Source organism: Micropterus salmoides, unplaced genomic scaffold (genome assembly GCF_014851395.1).
Source record: "Micropterus salmoides isolate LMB-PRFRI ecotype aquatic unplaced genomic scaffold, ASM1485139v1 Ms_hic_scaffold_16, whole genome shotgun sequence".
In the NCBI taxonomy this organism is placed as follows: Eukaryota; Metazoa; Chordata; class Actinopteri; order Centrarchiformes; family Centrarchidae; genus Micropterus; species Micropterus salmoides.
Genome location: NW_024040707.1, coordinates 13,811,862 through 13,835,674, shown reverse-complemented (window position 1 = coordinate 13,835,674; position 23,813 = coordinate 13,811,862). Strand labels below are relative to the sequence as shown.

Below are 23,813 nucleotides of genomic sequence, written 5' to 3'. Positions count from 1 at the left end.
AGATGCTCCATTTTAATCGGGTGAAGCTAGAACTATGAATGCTGCCAACGCGGACCATGATTGGCTCTAAAACGCAATCATTTACCAGACTGGAATTTCCTTAATGAATGATAAAGTGCTTGAATTCTCCTTCAGCCTGTTATTCATTTTAAATAGCTACGAGCCTGTTTATTCAGCTGTAACCTGACGGGACTAAATGCTGGTGGCAATAACTGAAGATGAAAATATTAATCGAACAGATTCTATCTGTAGTTTAGGCTCCTCATGGACCTGTGATTGTAAAGTGACAGTCCGACTTAGTAGGCCTAGTGATTTTTTTATGTAAAATGTGTCCAGGTTCAAACTGACTGTGAAGTTTTAGACGTCTTTGTTACATTAATAAAATCTTCTCATTTCGTATTTTATGAAATGCTGTCAACACAGATTCAGACTATCAGCAGATAATGAAAAACTATTTGTTTCAGCTGCACCACAGTCATCCTCACTCAGAAATATTCACATCATATCCAGCTGATAACTACGATAGGAATGTTCAATCAGTGCGACTACAATATGAAAGGTTGTTCATTGATCAGTTTTATACAGATTACTTTAAACAGTGATTACTGCAGCACTGTAGCGCACGGTAAGTGTTTTGCCTTAATGTCCACAGAGTCACTGTGTTATAAAGGAGTGTAGTTTATACATTTTATTCTGTGCTGAGTCGATGATAGATTGATCATAAAAGCGGTAATGTTCAAGATCAAGTTTGGGTAAAAAAAAACAACTAATAGCCTATTTAACCGTGATTTCGATGTTTCTAAAGACGTAACTGTGTTCAAATATGTGCTTTGATATCGACAGTCTGATTGAGGAAATGCCAGATAGCTGCTTCAAGCTCCGCAGGAGGGGAGGAGTCAGAGAGAAACTCAGCGTTAGTTGAAGTAAACCTCCTCCCGAGCAGGTTAGGTTCACAGCGTAAGTTGCCGGGGTTACAGACCTAGAGTTTCCCTCATCTCGGGCTCAACTTACTCAGAGTTTTCATTAAACCCGCTTTCTGAAACAGGGCCCAGGTGCCAGTAGAGCAATATCAATATTATTGACAGATATGGTCTAGTTTCACAGCAGTCAGTGGAGCACTTCACTCTCCTTGCTTCAGCCAATCGGTGTATAAGTCATTCAGTGGGGCAGGGTGCAAATGCAAGGATTACAGTTGAAATATAAATACTTTGGCCAATGAATAATCTGGCAAATAACATACCTGTCTTATCTCATTTATGTTTCTGCAGAAAAGAAATATAAAAAAATCATGAGCAGTGAATGTTGAGCAGCTAACAGACAGCTGTGGAGTAAGTTCAGCTACAGTGTCAAAAAGAAACCTAGGAATGTGCAGCAGACAGCACACTTGTAAGTAAACACAAACTCATGGTACAAGAGAGGTAGTCTCCTGCAGGCTTAGTAGCACATTCTTTTAGAAAACCAGGGTGATGCCCTCTTTGACTGGTTTGTTTTCGTAGTAAGAGATGCAACTGAATCCAGGAGACTAGAAAGGGCGGTGTTTAAGTCACTTGATTGATTACAGCTGTTATTCACAAGATTCAACAACCGATAAACATATGAAAGCTGTCAGTCGACATCACAATGAAGAGAATTTTGTCACACTAATTAAACAATATCCTTGACAAACATAACATCTGACTCAGGAACCTCAACATTCTAATCAAATGAATCACAGTTCAGGACTCTTCATTAAGCCTTTAAACTTCAGTACGAAACTTCAGTGTAGGATTCTTCATCTTCTGCTTGTAGTCCTCCTCAAACTGTTCATCCTGGGCCACAGTGAAATGGTTCTTCCAGTCACCAACTTTCCCTTGAGAAGCAGAGAGAATTATTCAGGCGATTTAAAATCAATCAGCGATACATGTTTTTTTTGCCAGTGGACATTTTTTAGTGTACCTTTTCTCATGAAAGGAGACACCTTATGATTCAAAATCTGGACAGTAGAAAGGTTTGTCATTTTGTTTGCTTTCATGTTGTCAAACGTCACTCCATTTGTGACTCTTTCCTTCTCCTCAGCTGAAGGAGACAAACCAAGGAAGGAACAGAGACGGTCTATCTCTCGTCCACAGTCCTGCAGAATATGTAAGAATCTCAGTGTCAGCTTTGTGACAGATAAATTAAAGATACATAGTTATCTTTCTGACCAATTTTATTCTTATTAACACGTCTCTACAACACTGTGCTGTCTTTTGTCCCCTGCAGGGATTGTAAGGGTGAGGTTATAATGATGGTGATTTTAATACTGATGTTTCTAACAAGGATCATGGGATGTACAAAGCCTTTAATATGTTTTGCCAGGTTTTAGATTTACAGCAATTAATACAAGAGCCCACAAGAGTGGCTAAAATGAGTCAAACTATCATTGATCTCATCTTTTGATCACTGATTTCTCAGAGTGGGGTTTTAAACTGTACTATGAGTGACCACACATTAATTTATTGTACAAGGAAAAAGTATAAAGTTGCATTGAAGACACAAAATACAATTAAGATCAGGTCATTAAAAAATATATAGTCATGAGGTCTTTATTGAGGGTTTAAATTCAATGAATTGGCCTTCAGTGTTATGTTTGGATGTTGATGAAGCATGGGAGCAGTTTAAAAATATGTTCTTAAAGGCAGTAGATAAAGTTGCTCCTATAAAAACTATTAGAGTACAAATGAGGTCTGAGCCATGGATGAATGGTGATATTTTAGAAGCAATTAATAAGAAATAAAGCCTTTTCTGTTTTTAGGAAGAGTAAAGAGCAGGATGACTTGGATAATTATAAGAAGCTAAGAAATATAGTGCAAAAGCTGATTAAAACGTGTAAAAGGGATTTTTTTCGTGATAAATTAACTGAACATAAAGGTAACCCAAAGAAACTTGGGCAGTCATTGAAACAAATTGGGTACAGTAAAAGACTCAAGACGAAGACAAATAACATCTTCCTTAACAAATTTTTTACTTTTTTACATCCATAGCTGGAATTTTAACTGAAAAGCTGCCTATAAAACCTAGGTTATGTGATGGTGAGGTCATGTTTAAGTATTATTCTAAGCTTGGAGTGGTAGCAGACTCTTTTGGCCTTTCTATGGTTACACAGGATAAGGTCTTAAAGTTATTGAATGAACTTAAGGGTTCGAAGGCAACTGATCTAGATGAAATACCTGCCAGATTTTTTAAAGATGCTGCAGAATATATTTCTCCATATCTCACTCATATTTTTAATCTTTCAATTATATCAGGTAGAGTTCTGAAAGATCTGAAGCTTGCTAGGGTTGTTCCGCTATATAAAAAAGGGAGCAAATTAGAAGAGACCAGTTTCAATTTTGGGAGTTATATCGAAAGTCTTGGAGAAAATAATACAAGAGCAAATAAATAACTATATTAGTCATTCTGATTTGCAATCTGGTTTCAGAATGTCTTATTCTACGGATACGTGTTTATTATATTTGACAGACTATATAAGAAGAGAGATTGACTTGGGTAAACTCTGTGGCATGGTATTGTTAGACCTCCAGAAAGCATTTGACACCGTGGACCATCAGATTCTGCTAATTAAACTAATAGCCCTAGGTTTTAACAGTAGGGCAGGTGAATGGATTCGATCATACTTGACTGAGAGGCGTCAAAGAGTTCATATTAACAGCACTCTTTCTGAGGCTAGAGAAATAACATGTGGTATGCCGCAGGGTAGTGTCCTGGGTCCATTGCTCTTTCTTTTGTATATAAATGACATGAAATCTGTTTACAATTGTAATCTTTTTCTTTACGCGGACGATTTAGCCTTGGTGTTCTCCCACAATGCTCCCCCTGCTGGTTATGATGTGCCATAATTGACTCATGATGTTTTCTGTTCTATCCTCAAGTCTGGTCTGATTAATGGAAAACCAATGACGAGGGAGTGGGAACCTTGACTCTCCCTCTTTTGTCCACTTTCCAGCCTTGGCAGCAACAGTCGGTGATTGTGACCTGTGTTATGTAATCTTTGTTTTTCTTGCTGTTTTTTGTTCTGATGGGTCTGGTATACTGTTTGGATAGGTTTAATTAATGTTGGTTTAGGGTAAAGGAAAGACTGATCCTATGTGGGCTGGTCTGGATGGCATCCCTTTCTTTTGTTACTTTTGGCCAGCCCATCAGACTTGTTATTCTGTTGTTCAAGTTTGATTTATGGCCTTTTTTATAATTTATTTAATAAACTTAATGATTGTTTTTTGCAACTCCTTGACTATTTTGATTATGTTAAGCCTCTTCTGTAATGAGCTTTTCTGGGGATTTATAACAACGGTCTACTCAAGGTCTATGGTATATTAAACAATATATTGACTTTCTTGTCAAGAGTTAGAGAAATTTCATAGCATAACTGCACAGTAAATATACAGCTGGAGGCAGGATGAGGTTAGCTTAGCTTAAAGACAAGAAACAGGAGGAAACAGCTAGCCTGGCTTCAAATCTTAAAAGAATTTGCCTCTACTAGCACCTCCAATGTTCACAAATTAACACGTTATAACATTTTGTTTAATTTTTAATACATTTTTCTGCTGTCATGATGGCTGCTTCAGTTTGATTAAATTGTATTGCTCATTCTGCCCGCCCCCCCGCAACCCTGTACGCAGGATAAGCAGTTGACGATGGATGGATAGATTCTGCCCGCCTGCTCACTTCCTCCAAGCCCCTGCCTTTCTAAGCAACTTTTCATCCCACCATTCACAACCTCTCCACAAGATGTCAATTTCCAGCCTTTCCCTGTCACCTGATCTTCCCCTGCCCCTCATTTTTAATTTTTCAGAATCATGAAGTGATGGATTGACTCCAGGTCTCAGCTGTTTCCCTTTGTTTCCAGTCATTATGCTATGCTAAGCTAAACTAATTCTTAGTCCCACCTTCATATTTACCGTACAGCCATGAGAGTGGTATAAATCCTATCTAACACAAGAAAGTCAATATGTTAAACTGCTCTTTTCATTTTACATAGCATATTTTTAAGGAACGAACATAGCATATAATGTACATTTACTTAGTTGATGCATTTATCCAAAGCGACTTACAGTAACATCTGTAAACACTAATGACCAGCAGAGGTCAGATACAAAACATTTTCTTTTAAAGAATAAAACACACTGTAAAAACAGTTTCAAAGCTTCCTTGAACATAACACAAACACTCCTTAGCTTACCTCAATCAGGTCTTCATAGAACATGTAGTGAAGGTTTGAATACGTTGGTTTCTTCTCCCACCAGCCGTTCACATGGTCATACCATGACCCAAACACCACTGAAGCCACAGAATAATATATGAGGGGACATTTGGGAGATAAGATGATATTGTGCCTCCTTTTACATTAACACTACTTTGAACTTACTCTTTCCCTCCATGAAATCCTTTAGAAACGTGCTCCAGTCACCTGGTTCTGGCTGGATAATGTTCATGCGGTTAAAATGGAAATAGGACACTGCACTGTCCTTTGCATTACGAGCCACATAGACTATCTACGCAAAGAGAAAACACTCAATTATAATTTATCTGAACTCTGGGGTTCATAACTCACATATTTCACAGACTAATGGCTTTACCCTGCTGTTCTGCTCCCAGAAGGACTTGGGCACAAACTGGACTGGTAGATGAGTTTTAATGAGACGAGGAGTGGTGGGAAGCTGGTCTGCCAAGTCTTTACCTTTGTGAAGAGAAACATTAGTGAGACAAAAAGACTTGTTAACATACCAGAGCCTAGCCTGAGCAGTTGTACAGTACGTTGCTTCTAGAGAACCAGAGTACCAGAGCACTGTTTCAGAAAGCAAGCTTAACAAACTCACTTTCTGAAACAGGGCCCTGATGGCCAAAAACAACTTCAAATGAATGAAAATGTTGCTTTAACTGCTGGATGTCTAAATAGGCAACTGGATTAACTTAAAAGCTGGTATGTAAATGTTGCATTCACATCTTGTTTCTGCTGCCTTCAAGTATCCAAAAACACATCATCCCCCTTTAAGTTGATTTGACGGACTTGACAGCAAACGGTTTCCTATTTACACATCCAGCAGCACCAAACTGATCTGAGGCAACTTGGTTGAGCCTACTGTGACGAGCGCGCGCGCACACACACACACACCGCTCCCTTACCGCCTCAATTAAGCCGCTCATAAACCTCGCTATTATGCATTTTTCTTCTACTGTTTAAGTAGCGCGATCAAGGGTGCACACTTGGTAGTTCTACTCTTCTTTAAGCATACATTTAAACAAACAAACACTTACTATGTGTCGAGATGCATCGCTGCTCTGTTTCCCATCCAGTTTGGCAAAACGGGAGCGTAACATTTCCGTCTTTTAAATAGCATGTTCTCGCGCGCTTTCATGGTCATGTGAACTGCAAAATTATGGTTTTTGGTTGTAGTAATAATTTGTGATGTAAGTAACTTTTCCAGGGGAAGGAAAATGTTGGTGAAGATGGATATAATTATTGTTGAAAATATGTCTAAGTGTAATAGATATAAATCCTTTTCTGAAGGTAGTAAAATCTATTTATTATATTGTGTAAATAATGGTTAAGCCTCGTGGGAGGGGCTACTGTCTTTAAAAGTCGCAGCTTTGGCCTATTTCTGTCTGTGAGGGCAGTCTTGGCCTGGTTACAGAGGAGGTAACTAGTGGTTTTTTGTGTAACTTTATTATTGAGGAAGTTATTAATTTTTTTCAAATAGTTTTTTTGTTTTGTTTTCTTTATGCACGTTTTTTCACTGTTTGCACTTTGGAGGCCGGCATAATAAAAATCACGCCACTATTTTTTGACTACGCCTGTGTTTTTTCCTATTTTGTGGAGTTTGGAAGAGAACCCCGCTACACCTACAGAATCCAGTTTCAGGACTTTGTACAGTCTCTGTAAAATATGAATTTGAGACATAATGAAGAGATAACGACGATCGATCAACGACGATCACCGTTGTTTGTTTGTTTACAGTGTAAAGATCTGTTTGGGCCCATGATTCAACCTGAAGGATGAGAAGGTGCGCTGATCTCCAGAAACGGCACTCTTTCATGAATAGGAATGGACGCCTGGCGCTCTGGAGATGTCTGTCCAAAATACAGAAGATCCAGGATGTAAGAGACCCATGTGGTTCCTGAGATTAAAACACATGAGTACATTGGGTTCAGTGGCCTGAACATAGGGAACATATCACTCCAGGGCATTCATCAACATAAAATTAAACGTAAAAATATGATGCCACAAGTTCCATGCTCTTACTCACACATCCCCACCTGCTTTAGGGTAAGTAGCTATAAGAATGTCATCTGGTCTGGCTTTGAAGTTCTGTACGCTGTCCCAGTTGTCAGTGAAGTATTTGGTCATGGAGACTCCATGGAAGTCAAACAGTGTTGGACGAGGTGGCAGCTCCATCTTCGAAAGTGACTTGGTCTAAAAATCTAAAATAGGTACCTAAATTATATAGCCTAGTCATACTAAACAAATTAGTTAGTAATCACGTGTATAACTGGTTCTTTTCATATTCAATCCCTGGACCGGTAGGATAAATCTGGTTGTGGAAAGTGATCATTCAGCACTTGAATAAAGACAGGTTATGAAAAGCTGCCGGTTTTCCATATGAGGTTCTCTGGGCAAGTCATGGCCCTCCATAAACTACATTACCCAGGGTGCACTATGTGATGCTCACCTGTTCCCGTAAGGTTGCTCATTAATGTCGACCAATCAGAGCCTGTGTGGTGCGGGACATTAAATAGGCTAAAGGTTGACCTGCAGTCTTATATGGCTACAACAAACATTCCAAATGTTGAGATTGTCATGCATGAATGGTTATGATTATTGAGGAGTTAACAAATTAGAAAACAAATTAGAGACTAATCGCAATGTAGAGCATCAGGAAAACAACACACAAAATTAAACTGCTGTAGGCCTATTGACTGGGCTATAATAATACATAATATATAATATACTGTAGGCCTAGGCTATATACTACAGGTCTATATGAAATTATAATGAATACACTACCATTACCCCTAATTGCCACCACAACCACACTGGTTTAATATCAGAAAACGGTTCTATTTGTGAAACAGTTGAATTGTTGAATCTCAACTCATAAGCTGTTAAATGAAATGAAATGTTACAAATAGTCTACTCTATAAACAATCTGTAGGTAGACTATCTAAATAAAGTGTAACCTATAAATATAGGCTATTGATATTATAGCTACTAACAACTTTTTTATTTAATATGATGACGTTTATAGCCTACAATAATTTATAGGCAACAGTCACTCATCCAGGTTGTTGATAGCGCATCTGTTATTTTTCAATTCAGGCACTGGTCATAGGCCTAGCATACTCAAGTCAAAAATAGGAAATTAAAAAACAGACCAAGGACTAAATTAGATTTTAATATTTAAACTGTCTGATTTGTGCTACCAGGACGTCCTGGTTTAACAACTTACTTAGACTACTGTAGACTTCCTGCAACTGGGACAGGAATGTGAACGTTTCAGAACTCATTTTTTGAGAGGTAGGTAATTTAGTGATAGATTTCAGTAGGCATACATGGTAGTCCTACACGGTAGTCCTACACAGCAAAAAAATTAACTGTTAGTTAATTTGGGGAACTTCGTTTTTCAAAATGTAGACATATTAAAACGGAGCCTATGCTGCTGTCCTAGTCTAACTCACTGTATACATGGCAGCATTTTGCTACTTATTTCCTGTTGCGTGGAAGACTTTATCGCTTCACATAAGTTACATGTTTTTAAATACTTTGTTAAAAAAACACATTGATGCTCAAGCTTATAGTTGTTGCATTTTATCACGGAGCGCCATCGCCCAAGTGCAGCCTATTTGCTGCGAAGGTAGGCTGTAGATATCAAGACACAAAGAAGTCAGCAAATTCCTGGTCACACAAATTGGACTCTGAGGAGGACGGTAGAAATACAAAAAAAAACAAGCGGCTATTTTTGTTTCATTTTTTCATTTCGATGTTGGATTCGGTATTTAATGCGAAAAGAACAAAAAATACACGTATTATCTAATCCAGTCTGAATACAATATTATCAAATTGGAACTAGTATTTTCAATAACGACTATGAATTAAGTATGCGGGGTATGTAGACAAACATGCATTAAACAGTTAAAGCGGCTTGTTGCATGAAGCCAGAAAAAAATATAATTACTCTGGTCAGTGAATAATCTGCCAATTACATAGGTTTACATATGTAACCTATAACCCTATCCTGTTCCTTTTTGTGAATATTCAAGTTCAAAGTAGTCTAATGCACACTCACCCTACTGAGCAGGTATTTCCCAAAACAGTGGTTGTGTCTGGATCATGCAAACTGAAGAAGTCAGTTTGTTATGTAATACTCACTCTGCCACCTTCCTGAAATAATGTAGGCGTGTATAGACCTATAGCTACTGGCAGGTGTCATTTTATCAGCTTATCATTCTACAGGTGAACTTGAACTACTGGTATCAGGTTAGAGCTATTATCTAGGCTATGTCCTAGCAAATTCCGGTTATATCTGGTTAAACAGCGTTCCCAAAGATGTCAGTGATACACAAAATAAAAATTTCCGGTAACACTTTCTATGAAGGTCATCGCTATAATGACTTATGCATATATTTATAACAGGATATAATGCGTCCATAAGACATTATAACAGTTGTTATAATCACTTCCAAACATGCATTAGGCGCTATAGCAAAGTTCATAATGTATTATGACCTTTTGATTTAATGTTTTATAAGTAATATTAATACCAGTTTATATCAATGTGCGTCCGACCATGTTCCATAGGGTGAAGTCAGGTAAAGTGGGACACTTTTTGGTAAATTGCCTTTTAAACAGCCTAAATCAGTTAGAATGTATTAAAATTGTATGTATTTTTAAAAAATAGGTTGTTGTGAAGACATCTATGGTGAAATTAAGCCAATTTATTGATTTATTATCAAATTGTTTATCTTTAAACATCATCTGTCACCCTCTTCGGCAAACTGGAAGCAATCAGGTTGAGTTGGACCCTTTGTTAGATAAATAGGGACACAAGTTAAAATTAAACATTAAACACATGAGAAATACTTTTTACAACATTTAATAACACATTAATAGGCATTTTAATATTAACATTTAACAGCATATATAATGTGTTAGTGTACAGTAACTCAAAGAGATATAATTTAGTTAAAAATATTCAACAATGTGTGAAAAAAAAAATCATATTTGCAAGTAGCCTAAAGGCAAAATGTCCTCAGTTTATTAATACTAGGCTATGTAAGTAAGTTATTAAATGCATTTCTGAAACTATTTGGGGCTTTTACCTGATGCCTTTCATCAGCCCTTTAACTTACTTTTGTAATGTCAATTTCATGGTGTTCCATGCCTTGGCTAAAAACCTTACTTTAGGTTCCTGTCCTTTATATTCTTCAACATCCACTGCCATTTTCTCTTCCCTCCACTTGTTGAGTTTTCTTAGCCTGGTTTTTGGTTTTTGGTAGCCTTAGCCTAGTGTATTTAAGAAATTACCAACCATAAATTTGATACTCAGATACATTATTCTTACCAACAACTTTAAAATGTTATCTTTTTTTCATGAAACTGTTGCACTGTGCTTACTAGCATTAGGATTAAAACTGTCCCACTCAACCTGAAATGCCCTGTCCCACTTTGTCTAACACTGTCAGGTTGAGTGGGACAGGGCTGTAAATCTAATTTTCATAAATATTTGATCCAGTTACATCCTTATTGTAATTAATCTCTAATCTACAGACAGTACAAAGACATTTAAAAGCAAAAATGTTATTGTTAAATCATAAGTGACTGAATTATCATCCTTATAATTTTATATAGATTTACACTTGCCAGGTGGTTTACCAGGAGGTCCCAGGAGTCAACCAATTTGAAAAAGAACTACGGGACCACTTCTTTGATGTCACACCAATCACAACCTCTGTTTCATATCCAATAGACATTCAACAACAACACAATAACAATTGTTGTGATTGGCTTACAAAATTAACCCTGTATAGTACTCATAAGCTTAAGTGTCCCACTCAACCTGAATTCACCCTAAACATTATAACCACCGACTCATTATATCCTGTTGTAAATATATGCATAAGTAATTATAGCGATGACCTTCATAGAAAGTGTTACCAAATTTTATATTTGTTTGTCAAATTAGTTTGATCTTTGCATGTACAGAATGGAATAGTAAAGAGGGTGAACAATGCTCTAGCCTTTTTAAATGAATGAAATGATGAATGAAAGTGAATAAGCGTCATAAGCACGAATAATCTACCTCAGATGTGTATCACTTGATTTACTTTGCATTCCATACTACACACCTTGATAGCTGTACAATAGTCGACAGTAACTTCAGTTTGAACAGATTTGCCGCACAATACCCATTAAATTATCTTAACCTTCACCTTTTTCTTGTCATCTTCATTAAACTCTTAAAGAGGTGGTATTATGCTAATTTTCAGGTTCAAAATCCTATTTAGGGGTTGTACCAGAACAGGTTTACATGGATTAATTTTCAAAAAACACCATATTTTTTGTCATACTGCACATTGCTGCAGCTCCTCTTTTCACCCTGTGTTGAAGGCTTCGTTTTATCTATGGAGTGAGACATCTTGTCTCTAAATGATCTTTGTTGGGAGCTGCACATGCACAGTTCCTAGTTAAGGACTACTAGCCAATCAGAAGCAGAGAAGAGCAGGTCTGCGAAAGGCCGGTAACAGCCAATCAGAAGCAGAGAAAAGATGGTAAACAGCATTGATTCAGCTGTAGGCTACATGTTGCCGACCAGCTTGGCAACATGGACTGGAGCAAGAGTTTCAGAGTGGTGAGAGATTAATATGTAACAAAAGTAACTTTCAGCCATAAAGTTTTAACTGAACTCTGTCACTACATCACTGTAACAACTTTATGTCCATTGACTGCTTGGAGGGTAGCTAGTGTTTGGAAGGGAGAGGAGAGGTGTGCTGTAGCTCAGTGTTTTTCCACCAGTGTTTTTGAGGGCGTGTCGGACTAGTCGCTTGGCGATTTTCTTGTGACATCACAAGAAAGGGAAGTAAAGGCTGGACTACAGACAAGTTGTTTTCAGGCAGTTCAGAGCAGAGTTTTCTGTGGGAGATGGGAACTCCCTTTGGGGTGGACTTTAGGCTTTTTCACTTTGCAAACCTAATACATGCACAAAAAAGATATATAACTCAATAAAGGAGAGGGAAAAAGCCAAAAAGCATAATACCGCCTCTTTAAAAATGGTTCTTTCAGTCACCAACCTTCCCTCCATTACCACACAGAACCAGTCAAAATACAATGACATTTTATTCATTGCAAAATTTAGTTTACCAACTTAGGTACTCTGTCCAGAGTACTGATCATCTGACTGCTGTTTTTTCTTTACCACTGTGTTTCTTGTGTTAATATTTACCCTTTCTTCCCCTCTCATTGCAAACCGACTTCTGTCTCTACTGTTATCATACAGTAGGCACAGTTGCAGATTGACCATCCACCTCTCACTGTCCTTTTGGGTTTCATTGACTGTTTGTCACTAGTCTCCTGTTTTTACAGGCATAAAACATGCTCTATGTTACCTTGCCTTTGTGACCAGCAGGTTAAACATACACATCCAATTCAATTAATAGACCCTTTTCACAACATTTTGACCAATAAGAACAGTTAATAATGTTAATGATGGCTGCATTGAGTTTAGGTGAGCCAATGGTGCCATTATTAATGTTATTATTTACACCTGTTTTCCTGCTTTGACAAGTTGAAATGTCTGTTATGAAAAGGGTTTGGATGTATTATAGGAACTGGATACCAGACTCAAAGACAGTGCCTAGTCCCTTCAATGAAAATTACTAAAAGTGTCCAACTGCAGACATCACGTCTGGGAACCCCACGTCTGTGAGCCAATGGGAAGAGAGGCTAACATCACCTGCAACCTGAAGTTGTATTTTTTAGGTAATTTAGCATAATATTTCTTTTAAGATACACCAAGAAGAAATATTAGCTAGTTTATACCTCACAAAAAACATTACATTAACACTATTTTAAGTCTTGAGCAGAGAAATGTGACCATTTTCAAACCTGGTACTTTCATACAGTTTCAGTGGAGTAAAAAGGTGAAAAGAAAGCAGATTGAAAATGTTCAAAAATATTAGTGTTAAATATGTGGGCTAGAAGAATGGAAGGTTAGAGATTGGTTGATAATTATTAAGAAACTGTGGATCAAAGTGCGGTTTATTAAGTAACTAAAACCACAGCAGTCTTAATGGTGGTGCAGAAATCTAGAATTGTGTTCCTATTGTTCATAGTTTTCCCGTGACATCACATTCCAAGGAAAACGCTCCCTTGGAGGGCAAAAAGATGTTATTTTCCGCTGCCTGCCAACCAATAAGCAAGTAATACACTGAGTTTGTTACTTTTTTGCGTTGCCATAATGCTGGATGGTTGTTATGCTTTCGGATTTACTAATCATAGTAGGAGACAAGCCTGGGCTGTGTTAAGTGAGGGATTCCCCAGAAGGTAAAAGTGGGCTAACGTTAAACATTACAGTCTGAATACAATATTATCAAATTGGAACTAGTATTTTCAATAACAACTGTGAATGAGGTATGTAGGCTATGTAGACAAATATGCATTAAACAGTTAAAGTGGCTTGTTGCATGAAGCCAGAACGGCCAAGGGCACATTTCTTAGTAAACCAAGGTGACAACCTCTTTGACTTTCTTGTTTTGGTAGTAAGAGATGCACTTAAATCGAGGAGACTAGAAAGGTTTCAGTCACTGGTACAGGTTTTCAATAGGACCCATGCTGCATTGGGAAGGTGTCACTTTGGGCTCTGGACAATTGTGGCAGCATTTCTCACACATTTTCAAAATTTTTACCGTCGATTAATGGAGAAAATTATCAGCAGATTAATCCATAATGGAAAAAAAGTCATTAATTGCAGTCTGATGCAAAACAGTTTAACAACAACCAACTACAACACTAAAATCCGGAATTTACATTAATGCATGAGTAATAAAAATCTAAAGATATATAAAAGTGATACTCACTGGGGACATTTTTCTTTTATAATATTTTTACAGTGAGGTATTAGTACTTTTACTTAAGTAAAGGATCTGAACACTTAAACTTCAGTACGAAACTTCAGTGTAGGATTCTTCATTTTCTGCTTGTAGTCCTCATCGAACTGTTCATCCTGAGCCACAGTGAAATGGGTCTTCCAGTCACCAACTTTCCCTGGAGAAGCAGGCGATTTAAAATCATTACATGTATTCATTTAGCTGACGCTTTTATCCAAAGCGACTTACAATTGTTTTTTATATCAGAGGTCACATGCCTCTGGAGCATTGAACGCAGGTCTCTCACACCAAAGGCATGCATCTTATCCACTGCTCCATCAGCACCCCAATCAGCATTTAATGTTTTGAGCAGATTATGGTGTAAAGAGAAAAAAACTTAGCAAATAAGACCTTTTTCACTGTACCTTTTCTCATGAAAGGAGACACTTTGTGATTCATAGCTTGGACAGCAGAACAATTTGTCATTTTGTTCGCTTTCATGTTTTCAAATTTCACTTCATTTGTGACTCTTTCCTTCTCCTCAGCTGAAGGAGACAAACCAAGGAAGGAACAGAGACAGTCTATCTCTTGTCCACAGTCCTGCGGAAAATGTAAGAATGTCAGGGTCAGCCTTGTGACAGATAAAATAAAGATACAAAGTTATCTTTCTGACCAATATCCAGACTTTAAAAGGCTATATTATTCTTATTAACACATCTCTATACAACAGTGATGCTCCCCCTGCTGGTTATGATTGACTCATGACACCTTCTGTCCTTTCCTCAAGTGTGGTCTGGTTAAGGAAAAACCAGTGAGGAGGGGCCTGGAACCTTGACTCTTTTGTCCACTTTACAGCCTTGGCAGCAGCAGTGGGTGATTGTGACCTGTGTTATATAGTCCCTTGTTTTTCTTGGTGTGTTTTTGTTTTTTTCTCTCTCTGTGGTGAGAGAGTGCTGAGCAAATATATGCGCTGCGCGCAGCTCTGCCCGATACGATTTTTCCCATAGCCCAGTAAAAAAAGCCGCCTGATCATTGCCTTTATTAAGGCGAGGGTGTGGCATCTGTGACTGAAGTAAAATGAATTACTGATATTGCTGAAGGCTGGCAATACATAATGTGAGCCTACACGCTACAACGTTCCTCACTTTGATAATTTTTCAAGACCAGTAACATGGGTTCTCTGTAATTGTTGACAGTTCAAGACATATGCATATTAGCAGGTTATGGCATAAGAGAGAAAAGGCTTAATAGCCAATGGTAACTTGATCAACATCCTTTATTATTTATTGTAGACAATTCTAATAAAACGCTTACTTCAACAATCCGAAACATGAAATGGTGCTGAAACAGCATTAGATTACAGCAAAGCCAAAATAAAACAAACCAAAAGAAATAAGGAAATTGTGAGAGTCTTATTCAAGAATCATAATGTGCGTCTGTATTGCTAGGATTTTGCTAAATGTGGTCAATAGATTTTATTGTTTGAGAACGTACATCGCTTTAAATGTTGCTGCCGCAAGGAATTGTGGGACGGCATTCTCTCCTTTCCTTTCATAAATGATGGTCCGGTGTACCCTATGCTAAAGGAGATATGAAAGGAAGCATTGAGGCACCTTTCCTTAGCTTTTAGAGAATTTGACCAGCTCTCATCATGGCTGCCACTGAAATACTTCTGGTTCACTTCACTCAGTTAGGAACCTTCCTATCCTTCCTTTCACCCGATCATCACTTGCCAACACACCTGCACCTCAGTTTCCCCAGTCAGCCAACCAGTAATAAACCAGCCCCTTCTGCCTGAACATTAACTAAATCAGCCTGTCTTCTCCTTTTTCCCTGGTCCTTTGGACCCTCTGCTCTAAGCCTGTTTTTTGTCTGCATTTGGATCCTAAATCTTGTGCTTCATACTCAAATCCTGACAGACTGTTTCTTGACTGAGTGCAGCAACTTTCTGGAGTCTCGGCTGCGGTGACTCCAGCAATGAGGACCCAGCGTAAGGTCATTAACATAAGGACTGGAAACAAAAGGTGTTTCCTTTTGTTTCTGTACCATTCTCATGTCTGTATGAGAGTATTAAGAATATGCATGACTGCATATTCTTAATACTACCTTCATATTTACCATACAGACATGAGAATGGTATACACCTTATCTAACGTTCCACAAGAAAGTCAAAATGTTGAACTGCTCTTTTCATTATACAGCATGTTTTCAAGCAACCAACATTACATTTAGTCGCCTATTTTATCCAAAGCGACTTATAGTAACAACTAAAAGTTAATGACCAGATCTGATACAAAGCATTTTCTTTTAATGAATAAAATTTTGTAAAAATATTTTCAAAGCTTCCTTGAACATAACACAAACTCTCCTAAGCTTACCTCAATCAGGTCTTCATACAGCATGTAGTGAAGGTTTGAATACGTCTGTTTCTTCTCCCACCAGCCGTTCACATGGTCATACCACGACCCAAACACCACTGAAGCCAAAGAATATATGAGGAGAGATTTTATAGTTGAGATGACATTGTGCCTCCTTTTTACATTAACACTACTTTGAACTTACTCTTTCCCTCCATGAAATCCTTTAGAAACGTGCTCCAGTCACCTGGTTCTGGATGGATACTGTTCATGCGGCCAAAGTGGAAATAAGACACTACACTGTCCTTTGCATTACGAGCCACATAAACTATCTATGCAAAGAGAAAACACTAAATTATAAACTATCTGCATCATAATTAAGTAGTTCATAACTCACATATTTCACAGACTAATGGCTTTACCCTGCTGTTCTGCTCCCAGAAGGACTTGGGCACAAACTGGACTGGTAGATGAGTTTTAATGAGACGAGGAGTGGTGGGAAGCTGGTCTGCCAAGTCTTTACCTTTGTGAAGAGAAACATCAGTGAGACAAAAAGACTTGTTAACATACCAGAGCCTAGCCTGAGCAGTTGTACAGTACGTTACTTCTGAGACATTTTACTTACATGATAATGAATCAAATGTTAATGTAAAACATGACAATTTGAAAGGGTTAGTGGTGATGAACCTAGTGAGAGTTGCTCCTCTTGGCACTACACAGCGTTGTAATAATTCAGCTCATTGTTTTACTGTTCGGCCCGTAACTGTTTTGTTTCACTCTCATAACGTTTGTGACTGCAGAAAAAAGCGGTTATCAGTGAAAAACTTAAAACCTACTGTTCTACCTGTTCAGCACCAGACAGCAGACAGACCAAGTGAGCAGCTAGCTGGTGATAGCATTTAACAGCTAGAGCTAGATTTCCACAGGAGTTGGTAGAGACCAAAATCAGAGCGCAAAGAGAGTAAATATTGGATTGATTTCACCAGATGGCCAAAAACACTTCAAATGAATGACTGTAACTGCTGGATGTGTAAATCAGAACCAGAATCCACTTTTATTGCCAGTCTTATTGCCAGGTATGTGTACACATACGAGGAATTTGACTCTGGACAATGTTCACGATGTGCTTACTTATACAATAATACAATAAGACAATAATAATCAAACAGGCTACAGTATGGAGAACACACACATAAAATATATTATATATACATACACGCACGCACACAGAGAACAAAAACAGACAGACTGAGAAAATAGTGCAGTAGTGCAATGAACAGAGTGCAAAGGATGCAGGGGAAAATTTATTACACCATTATTGTTATTATTATGTACATGTCGGAGGTGGATGTGATATACAGGTGCACATGCACATACAAGCATACATGTACACAGTGTGATGAGTGCAAAGAACGCTGGAATAAATAAGTATTATTGTGGTGTTATGTACATGAGGTAGGTGGATTTGGTATACAGTACAATACACAATATACAATATGAACAGCTCTGAAATAGAGAATGATGAATATATAGTAAGTGGTAGCCAGTAAAGAGGTGGCAGAGTTACTGGGTTATTGCACAGGAATTGTTCCTGACATTGTGAGTCAGAGTCAGCTGTTCATCAGAGTGATGACTTGTGGCAAGAATCTGTTCTTGAGTCTGTTGGTTTTGGCGTACAGTGCTCTGTAGCGCCTACCAGAGGGGAGAAGCTGGAACAGGTTGTGTCCGGGGTGAGATGGATCTGCAGTGATGTTTCCTGCCCGTTTCCTGACTCTGGAAAAGTCCTGAATGGAGGGCAGGTTGGCACCAATGATTTTTTCTGCAGTCCTGACTGTCCGTTGTAGTCTGTCCCTGTCCTTTTTGGTGGCAGATCTAAACCAGACAGTGATGGAGGTGCAGAGGACAGACTGGATGATGGCTGTGTAAAAGTGGATCAGAAGCTCCTTAGGCAGGATCAGCTTCCTGAGCTGGCGCAGGAAGTGCATCCTGCTGGGCGATTAATCTAACGATTATTTTTTCGATTAGTCGATTAATCTAACGACTGCTGTGTTGTGGTAATAACAAGAACAGACATTAATTAGGCTTCTTTACTTTCAATACTGAGTAATGCAGTATGATAATCAAATGTTTTTCTGCATCAGTGAACACCTGAAAGGACTCACAGACTGTCCAGAGAGTCACAGATCATCTTTGATGTTAGTTTCAGCTGTTTTCTCGCTCATACGTGGCCGTTAAATAAACAGAAAATATGAAACGGCCGATCGTTACATGACTCTGGTTACCATGACAGCAGCGGGACAGATATTACTTTTAACATGAAGGCAATAAACATTTTAACGGACTACGTGTCCTCATGCTGATAATGTGCCGTGCTTGTGTGGCGACAGAAAGTAAACACGATTTGCGGTGCCGCCGTCTAGACAAAGTGCTCCAGGATACTTTTGTTTCATGTGTTGATGCTGCTTCACGTATTTGTGGAAAGCAGCTGTGCTGCAGTGAAGCTGTTTCCAGTTCAGAAAGCTCACGGAGCAGCACGTTGTTGAGTGTCTGTCTGAAATACTCCAAACTTTAGACGGTCAAAGGCGCGGTCTTGTAGCTGGAGCTTGTCCGGGAGAATCCCACACCGGATGCAGCGAAGTGTCGACGTATTGCCCCAGCCCTAGTGTAGAGGAAGAATAGCAGGGGGGAGAGCACGCACCCCTGGGGGCGCCAGTGCTGATAGTCCGGGTGCTGGATGTGATGTTCCCCAGTCTCACCTGCTGACTCCTGTCAGTCAGGAAGTTTGTGATCCACTGACAGATGGAGGCTGACACAGTGAGCTGGGTGAGTTTGGTGCTGAGGACGTCCGGGATGATGGTGTTGAACGCTGAAGTCCACGAACAGGATCCTAGCATATGTCCCTGGAGAGTCGAGGTGTTGCAGGATGTGATGCAGACCCAAGCTGACTGCATCATCCACTGACCTGTTAGCCCTGTAGGCAAACTGCAGGTGGTCCAACAAGGGGCCTGTAATGTCCTTCAGATGGGCCAACAACAGTCTTTCAAAGGACTTCATGACTACAGATGTCAGGGTAATGGGCCTGTAGTCATTTAGTCCAGAGATGGAGGGTTTTTTGGGGACTGGGATGATGGTGGAGCGTTTGAATCAGGAGGGAACTTCACACAGCTCCAGTGATCTGTTGAAGATCTGTGTGAAGATGGGGGCCAGCTGGTCTGCACAGATTTTCAGGCAGGGTGGAGACACACCGTCGGGGCCAGGAGCCTTCCTGGTCTTCTGCCTTTGGAAGAGGTGGCTCACGTCCTCTTCACAGATCTTGAGTGCAGGTGAGGGGTCAGAGAGGGGGGGTGGCAGTGTGTCAGAGGGGAAAGGTGACTGTTTGAAGAAAGTGTGGGTGTGGGGGAGAGGTATGACTGTGGGCTTCTCAAACCTACAATAGAAACCATTCAGCTCGTCAGCCAGTCGTTTAGTACCAGCGGTGTTGGGGGATGGTCTCCTGTAGTTAGTGAGTGTCCACAGGCCTTTCCACACTGATGCAGGGTCGCTGGCTGTGAAGCTGTTTCCTAGCTTTTCAACATAGCATCTCTTTGCTGCTTTGACCTCTTTAGTCAGTGTGTTCCTGGCCTGGTTGTACGGGACTCTGTTCCCACTTCTGAAGGCCTCCACTTTGGTCTGACTAAGCTGCCTGAGTTTCGCTGTGAACCAGGGTTTTTGGTTGTTGTATGTGCGGAAGGTTTTATTCTGCACACACGTCTTCACAAAAGCTGACGTAAGATGCCACAGTGTTGGTTAGTTTGTCCAGGTCAGTGGCTGCAGCCTCAAAAACACTCCAGTCAGTGCAGTCAAAGCAGGCCTGTAACTCCAGCTTTGACTCGTTTTTTTCCATCTTTTCACACTCTTTACAACAGGTTTAGCAGATTTCAGTCTCTGCCTGTATGTTGGGATAAGATGAACCAGACTGCCGCAACGTAAGGTTCAATGCCACACACACACCAGCGATCCACACAGCTTTCTCTTTATTTAAGTTAAAACGTTTCAACATTACTCAGAATGTAAATCCAGATAGGCAAGCAGTATGAAAACCTTACAGCTGTATTTTCCTCTGCTGTTGTTGCTGCAGCGGTCTGTGTGACGGTGGGAGCAGAGTGCTCTGTGAGCGGGCGGCTGGCCGGCCTCGGGAGCCCCTCCCGCAGGTTGCCGCAGGCTTCCCCCACCATCACTTGTGGAGGTCCTCAACTCCGAAAACTTTCAAGCACATTTTTGTTCCGCCATCACTTTTTGTAAAAGTGGATTTAGTGGAGTTTAGTGGATTTAGTGATGAAATTACATTTGAAAACTGTAAAATATAAAACTTTCTGTTGCTGGCCTCTGTCTGGCACGCGCAATGATGATGCAGTGAATAGTGACGATTCTCTCTGACCAATCAGCGGTCTGCTATGTTTTCACGTCACATTTTAGTATGGCCTCAGCTCGCTTGAAACCTCGACGGAGGTGTTACGAAAAAAAAAGTACCTGGAAGCAGGTACAGGTACAACTTATCCACAATGGAAAACCAAACAAAGGCGAGTCGAGGCAAGCTGGTACTATGCAGTGGAAAAGGGGCTTATGTGTCCCCGGTGGGACACTAATATGGAAGTTCGTGGCTGAGGTTTGCTCTGTTGAAGTTCCCAAGAACAATGAGCACGGAGTCTGGGTGTTTTTCCTCCACGTTAGTTATCTGGTCGGCCAGGTGTAGTAACGCCTCACTAACACAGGCCTGAGGTGGAATGTAAACAGCGACCAGGACAATAGAGGAAAACTCCCGCAGTGAATGAATAGGTTTACAGTTTATGAATAATGTCTCTCAGTGAGGGCTGCATGATTTCTTCAACACTGTGACATCTGTACACCAACCTTCGTTTATGTAGAGACAGAGTCTGCCTCCCCTTGTTTTACACATGAGCTCCGTTACCCGGAAAATTGCACTGTCCGGGATGTGCAGTGTGAGCCAGGATTCGGTAAAACAGAGGGCGGCAGATCTGCAGAAGTCCGAGTTAGTTCTGTTGAAGAGCAGCAGTTTGTCCATTTTGTTGGCCAGAGAGCGACATTCGCCAGGTGGATCGCCTTCCCCTTCTGAGTTTCCGAAGGATCCCAAACAGAACTGTCCTCCAACTAATAACTCTGGGAAAGTTCCAGGTTCGACCAGGAGCGGTGTAATAGTGTTAGCAGTTGAAAGTCCGATGTTTAAGAGCTCTTCTGGTAACTTTTACCAGAGAGGGACGGCAGAAAACAGAGTTACTAAACAAAAACACAAAAAGCACTGCGGAGCGTAATCCAGAGGCTGCCATCTTGCGCGGCGCCACACCAGCAACTGCGAATAAACAACTGTTTGCTAAAAGGATAAACTTAAGAAAAAAGCTGATATGTAAATATTGTGTTTACAAAATGATTCTGCTGCCTTTAAGTGGCCAAAACACAATATCACCCTTTAAGTTGTTTTGGCGGACTTCACAGCAAACAGCTGCTGATTTACACATCCAGCAGCATCCTGTCACCCAAACTGATCTGAGGCAAATCAGCTGATCCTACAGAATCCCCTTTCAGGACATTGTACAGTGTTATTTTACAGTGTAAAATAAATCTGACTCACTATGGTTATACACACACAACAAACATAATGAAGGGATTATGGAGGAAAAACAACAGTGTTGTTTTCTGTTTGTTTGTTTACAGTGTAAAGATCTGATTGGGCCCATGAGTCAACCTGAGAGTTGAGAAGGTACGCTTTTCTCCAGAAACGGCACTCTTTCATGAATAGGAATGGACGCCTGGCGCTCTGGAGATGTCTGCCCAAAATACAGAAGATCCAGGATGTAAGAGACCCATGTGGTTCCTGAGATTAAAACACATGAGTACATTGAGCCTGAACATAGGCAACATATCAATCCAGGCTATTCATCAACTTAACATTACAGTATAACTATGCCAATTCCATATTCTTACTCACACACCCCCACCTGCTTTAGGGTAAGTAGCTATAAGAATATCATCTGGTCTGGCTTTGAAGTTCTGCAAAATGTCCCAGTTGTCAGTGAAGTATTTGATCATGGAGACTCCATGGAAGTCAAACAGTGTTGGACGAGGTGGCAGCTCCATCTTCGACACAAAACAAATAGTTCAAAACATAGTTCGTTATGTTGGAAATCACGTTGAATTTGTGTCCATTTATCATTTTTTCTTTTCATAGGCCTATTCAAAAGTGAATTGAAAATCGCGACACACCCGCTCTCCAGACTGTTCAGCTAATTTAGACAGTGTGGCAGTGTGACAGTTTAAGTGGTGGCTAGATTAACTGGTGATAGTCCCAGATGTGTCGTACACGTGACTTAAGGATCCATTGACTGCTAACCAGGAACGTTCTGATTTACTTTGTTTATCTACATAATAGGCCTAGGGGAAAGCTGGGACGATTGAAATGTGGGACGAATGAAACAAGGCAAATTTCTCCGAGTCCATACAAGTCTGATTTGATATCTAAAATACCTAAGCACATACAGTGCAGAGTACTAACCAGAACCGCGAAAAATCAGGTGGATATGTCACTTTTTCACGGAGTTATAGGCCTACAGAAGAAGCTGTTTTCAATCACATTAAGTAAATTCACTCAAGCGGTCTCTTTTTTTTAATTCTGTTTACTGTTTCATGTGCTATGGTCATGGTCATATGACAGACAGATTAGTTAGTATTTTAACACATCCTTTATTTTTAATTGTCAATGTTTTACAGTTTAGAAGTTAGTGAAGTTTAAAAGTCATGAGACAGGTAGCCATTCTACCCTATTTAGATACTGAGTCCACTTTTACAAGATGCCACATGCCACATGCCAGCTGTAACACACACGTGAGTTGTTGATCACAACAACAAATTACTTTGCCTATGTCTGTAATGTTATCTTTTAAAATCACGTAAATCTGAAAAGTGTTTCAATCGTCATGTAGATATGCTTCTGAATGTAGTTTGTAGGCTACGTTTTTAGCTGCACGGTGATTCACAGGGACCTCTCCCACCTGCGAAATAGTTAAAAGCGAGGACTTTGAGCGTGAACATGGAGGTGATTGTGTCGCTGTTCAAAACACTGCAAAACGTTAATAAACCGTCAAAATCTTTATATTGTCCGTCTGATTTTTTGGTACGGTCGGTTAAAAAGTGTTACTTACTTAAGGGAAACAGGCTGAGTTGTTTGACGCTTTGATTCACCGCAAAGTGGGGACCGCTGTTAGCTGTGGTAGAGCTCCCAGATAAACCTGTGATAAAGCTTCGTATCACCCATCAGGGGCGTTCCTAGACTCTTGAAGATTTAGGGGGCTTAGCCCAGCTCAGAAATCT

General features: G+C 39.8%; 2 protein-coding genes across 3 annotated transcripts; both read right to left on the bottom strand.

Annotated features, from left to right (window-relative positions):
* Positions 1-1,237: 1,237 nt before the first annotated feature.
* On the bottom strand, positions 1,238-9,435 carry LOC119905351 (cytosolic sulfotransferase 2-like). The gene is made up of 8 exons (XM_038722289.1): positions 9,300-9,435; positions 7,273-7,437; positions 7,005-7,133; positions 5,595-5,695; positions 5,384-5,510; positions 5,198-5,295; positions 1,936-2,110; positions 1,238-1,849 (listed from the first exon to the last, which is right to left on the bottom strand). Exons 2-8 carry the CDS (start codon positions 7,409-7,411, stop codon positions 1,737-1,739), a joined length of 882 nt encoding a protein of 293 aa, XP_038578217.1. The 5' UTR covers positions 7,412-7,437; positions 9,300-9,435; the 3' UTR covers positions 1,238-1,736.
* A 2,892-nt stretch (positions 9,436-12,327) lies between these two features.
* Positions 12,328-23,813, bottom strand: LOC119905350 (cytosolic sulfotransferase 3-like). Of its 2 annotated transcripts, XM_038722287.1 has the most exons (8): positions 23,645-23,809; positions 22,445-22,583; positions 22,192-22,320; positions 16,874-16,974; positions 16,657-16,783; positions 16,473-16,570; positions 14,520-14,694; positions 12,328-14,272 (listed from the first exon to the last, which is right to left on the bottom strand). In XM_038722287.1, exons 2-8 carry the CDS (start codon positions 22,581-22,583, stop codon positions 14,160-14,162), a joined length of 882 nt encoding a protein of 293 aa, XP_038578215.1. In that variant the 5' UTR covers positions 23,645-23,809; the 3' UTR covers positions 12,328-14,159. The 2 variants fall into 2 exon arrangements, with proteins under 2 accessions (XP_038578215.1, XP_038578216.1); XM_038722288.1 differs by lacking the exon at positions 16,657-16,783 and having other exon boundaries at positions 16,849-16,974; positions 23,645-23,813.

Excerpts from the sequence above, each read along its gene's own strand:
- LOC119905351 (XM_038722289.1), bottom strand. The coding sequence starts at position 7,411 with ATGGAGCTGCCACCTCGTCCAACACTGTTTGACTTCCATGGAGTCTCC. Across the intron at positions 5,696-7,004 it reads CGCACCTTCTCATCCTTCAG|GTAAAGACTTGGCAGACCAG; the intron begins GTTGAATCATGG and ends CTCTTCACAAAG. Across the intron at positions 2,111-5,197 it reads TCTATGAAGACCTGATTGAG|GACTGTGGACGAGAGATAGA; the intron begins GTAAGCTAAGGA and ends CATATTCTGCAG.
- LOC119905350 (XM_038722287.1), bottom strand. The coding sequence starts at position 22,583 with ATGGAGCTGCCACCTCGTCCAACACTGTTTGACTTCCATGGAGTCTCC. Across the intron at positions 16,784-16,873 it reads TCTGGGAGCAGAACAGCAGG|ATAGTTTATGTGGCTCGTAA; the intron begins GTAAAGCCATTA and ends CTCTTTGCATAG. Across the intron at positions 14,273-14,519 it reads GTCTCCTTTCATGAGAAAAG|GGAAAGTTGGTGACTGGAAG; the intron begins GTACAGTGAAAA and ends CTGCTTCTCCAG.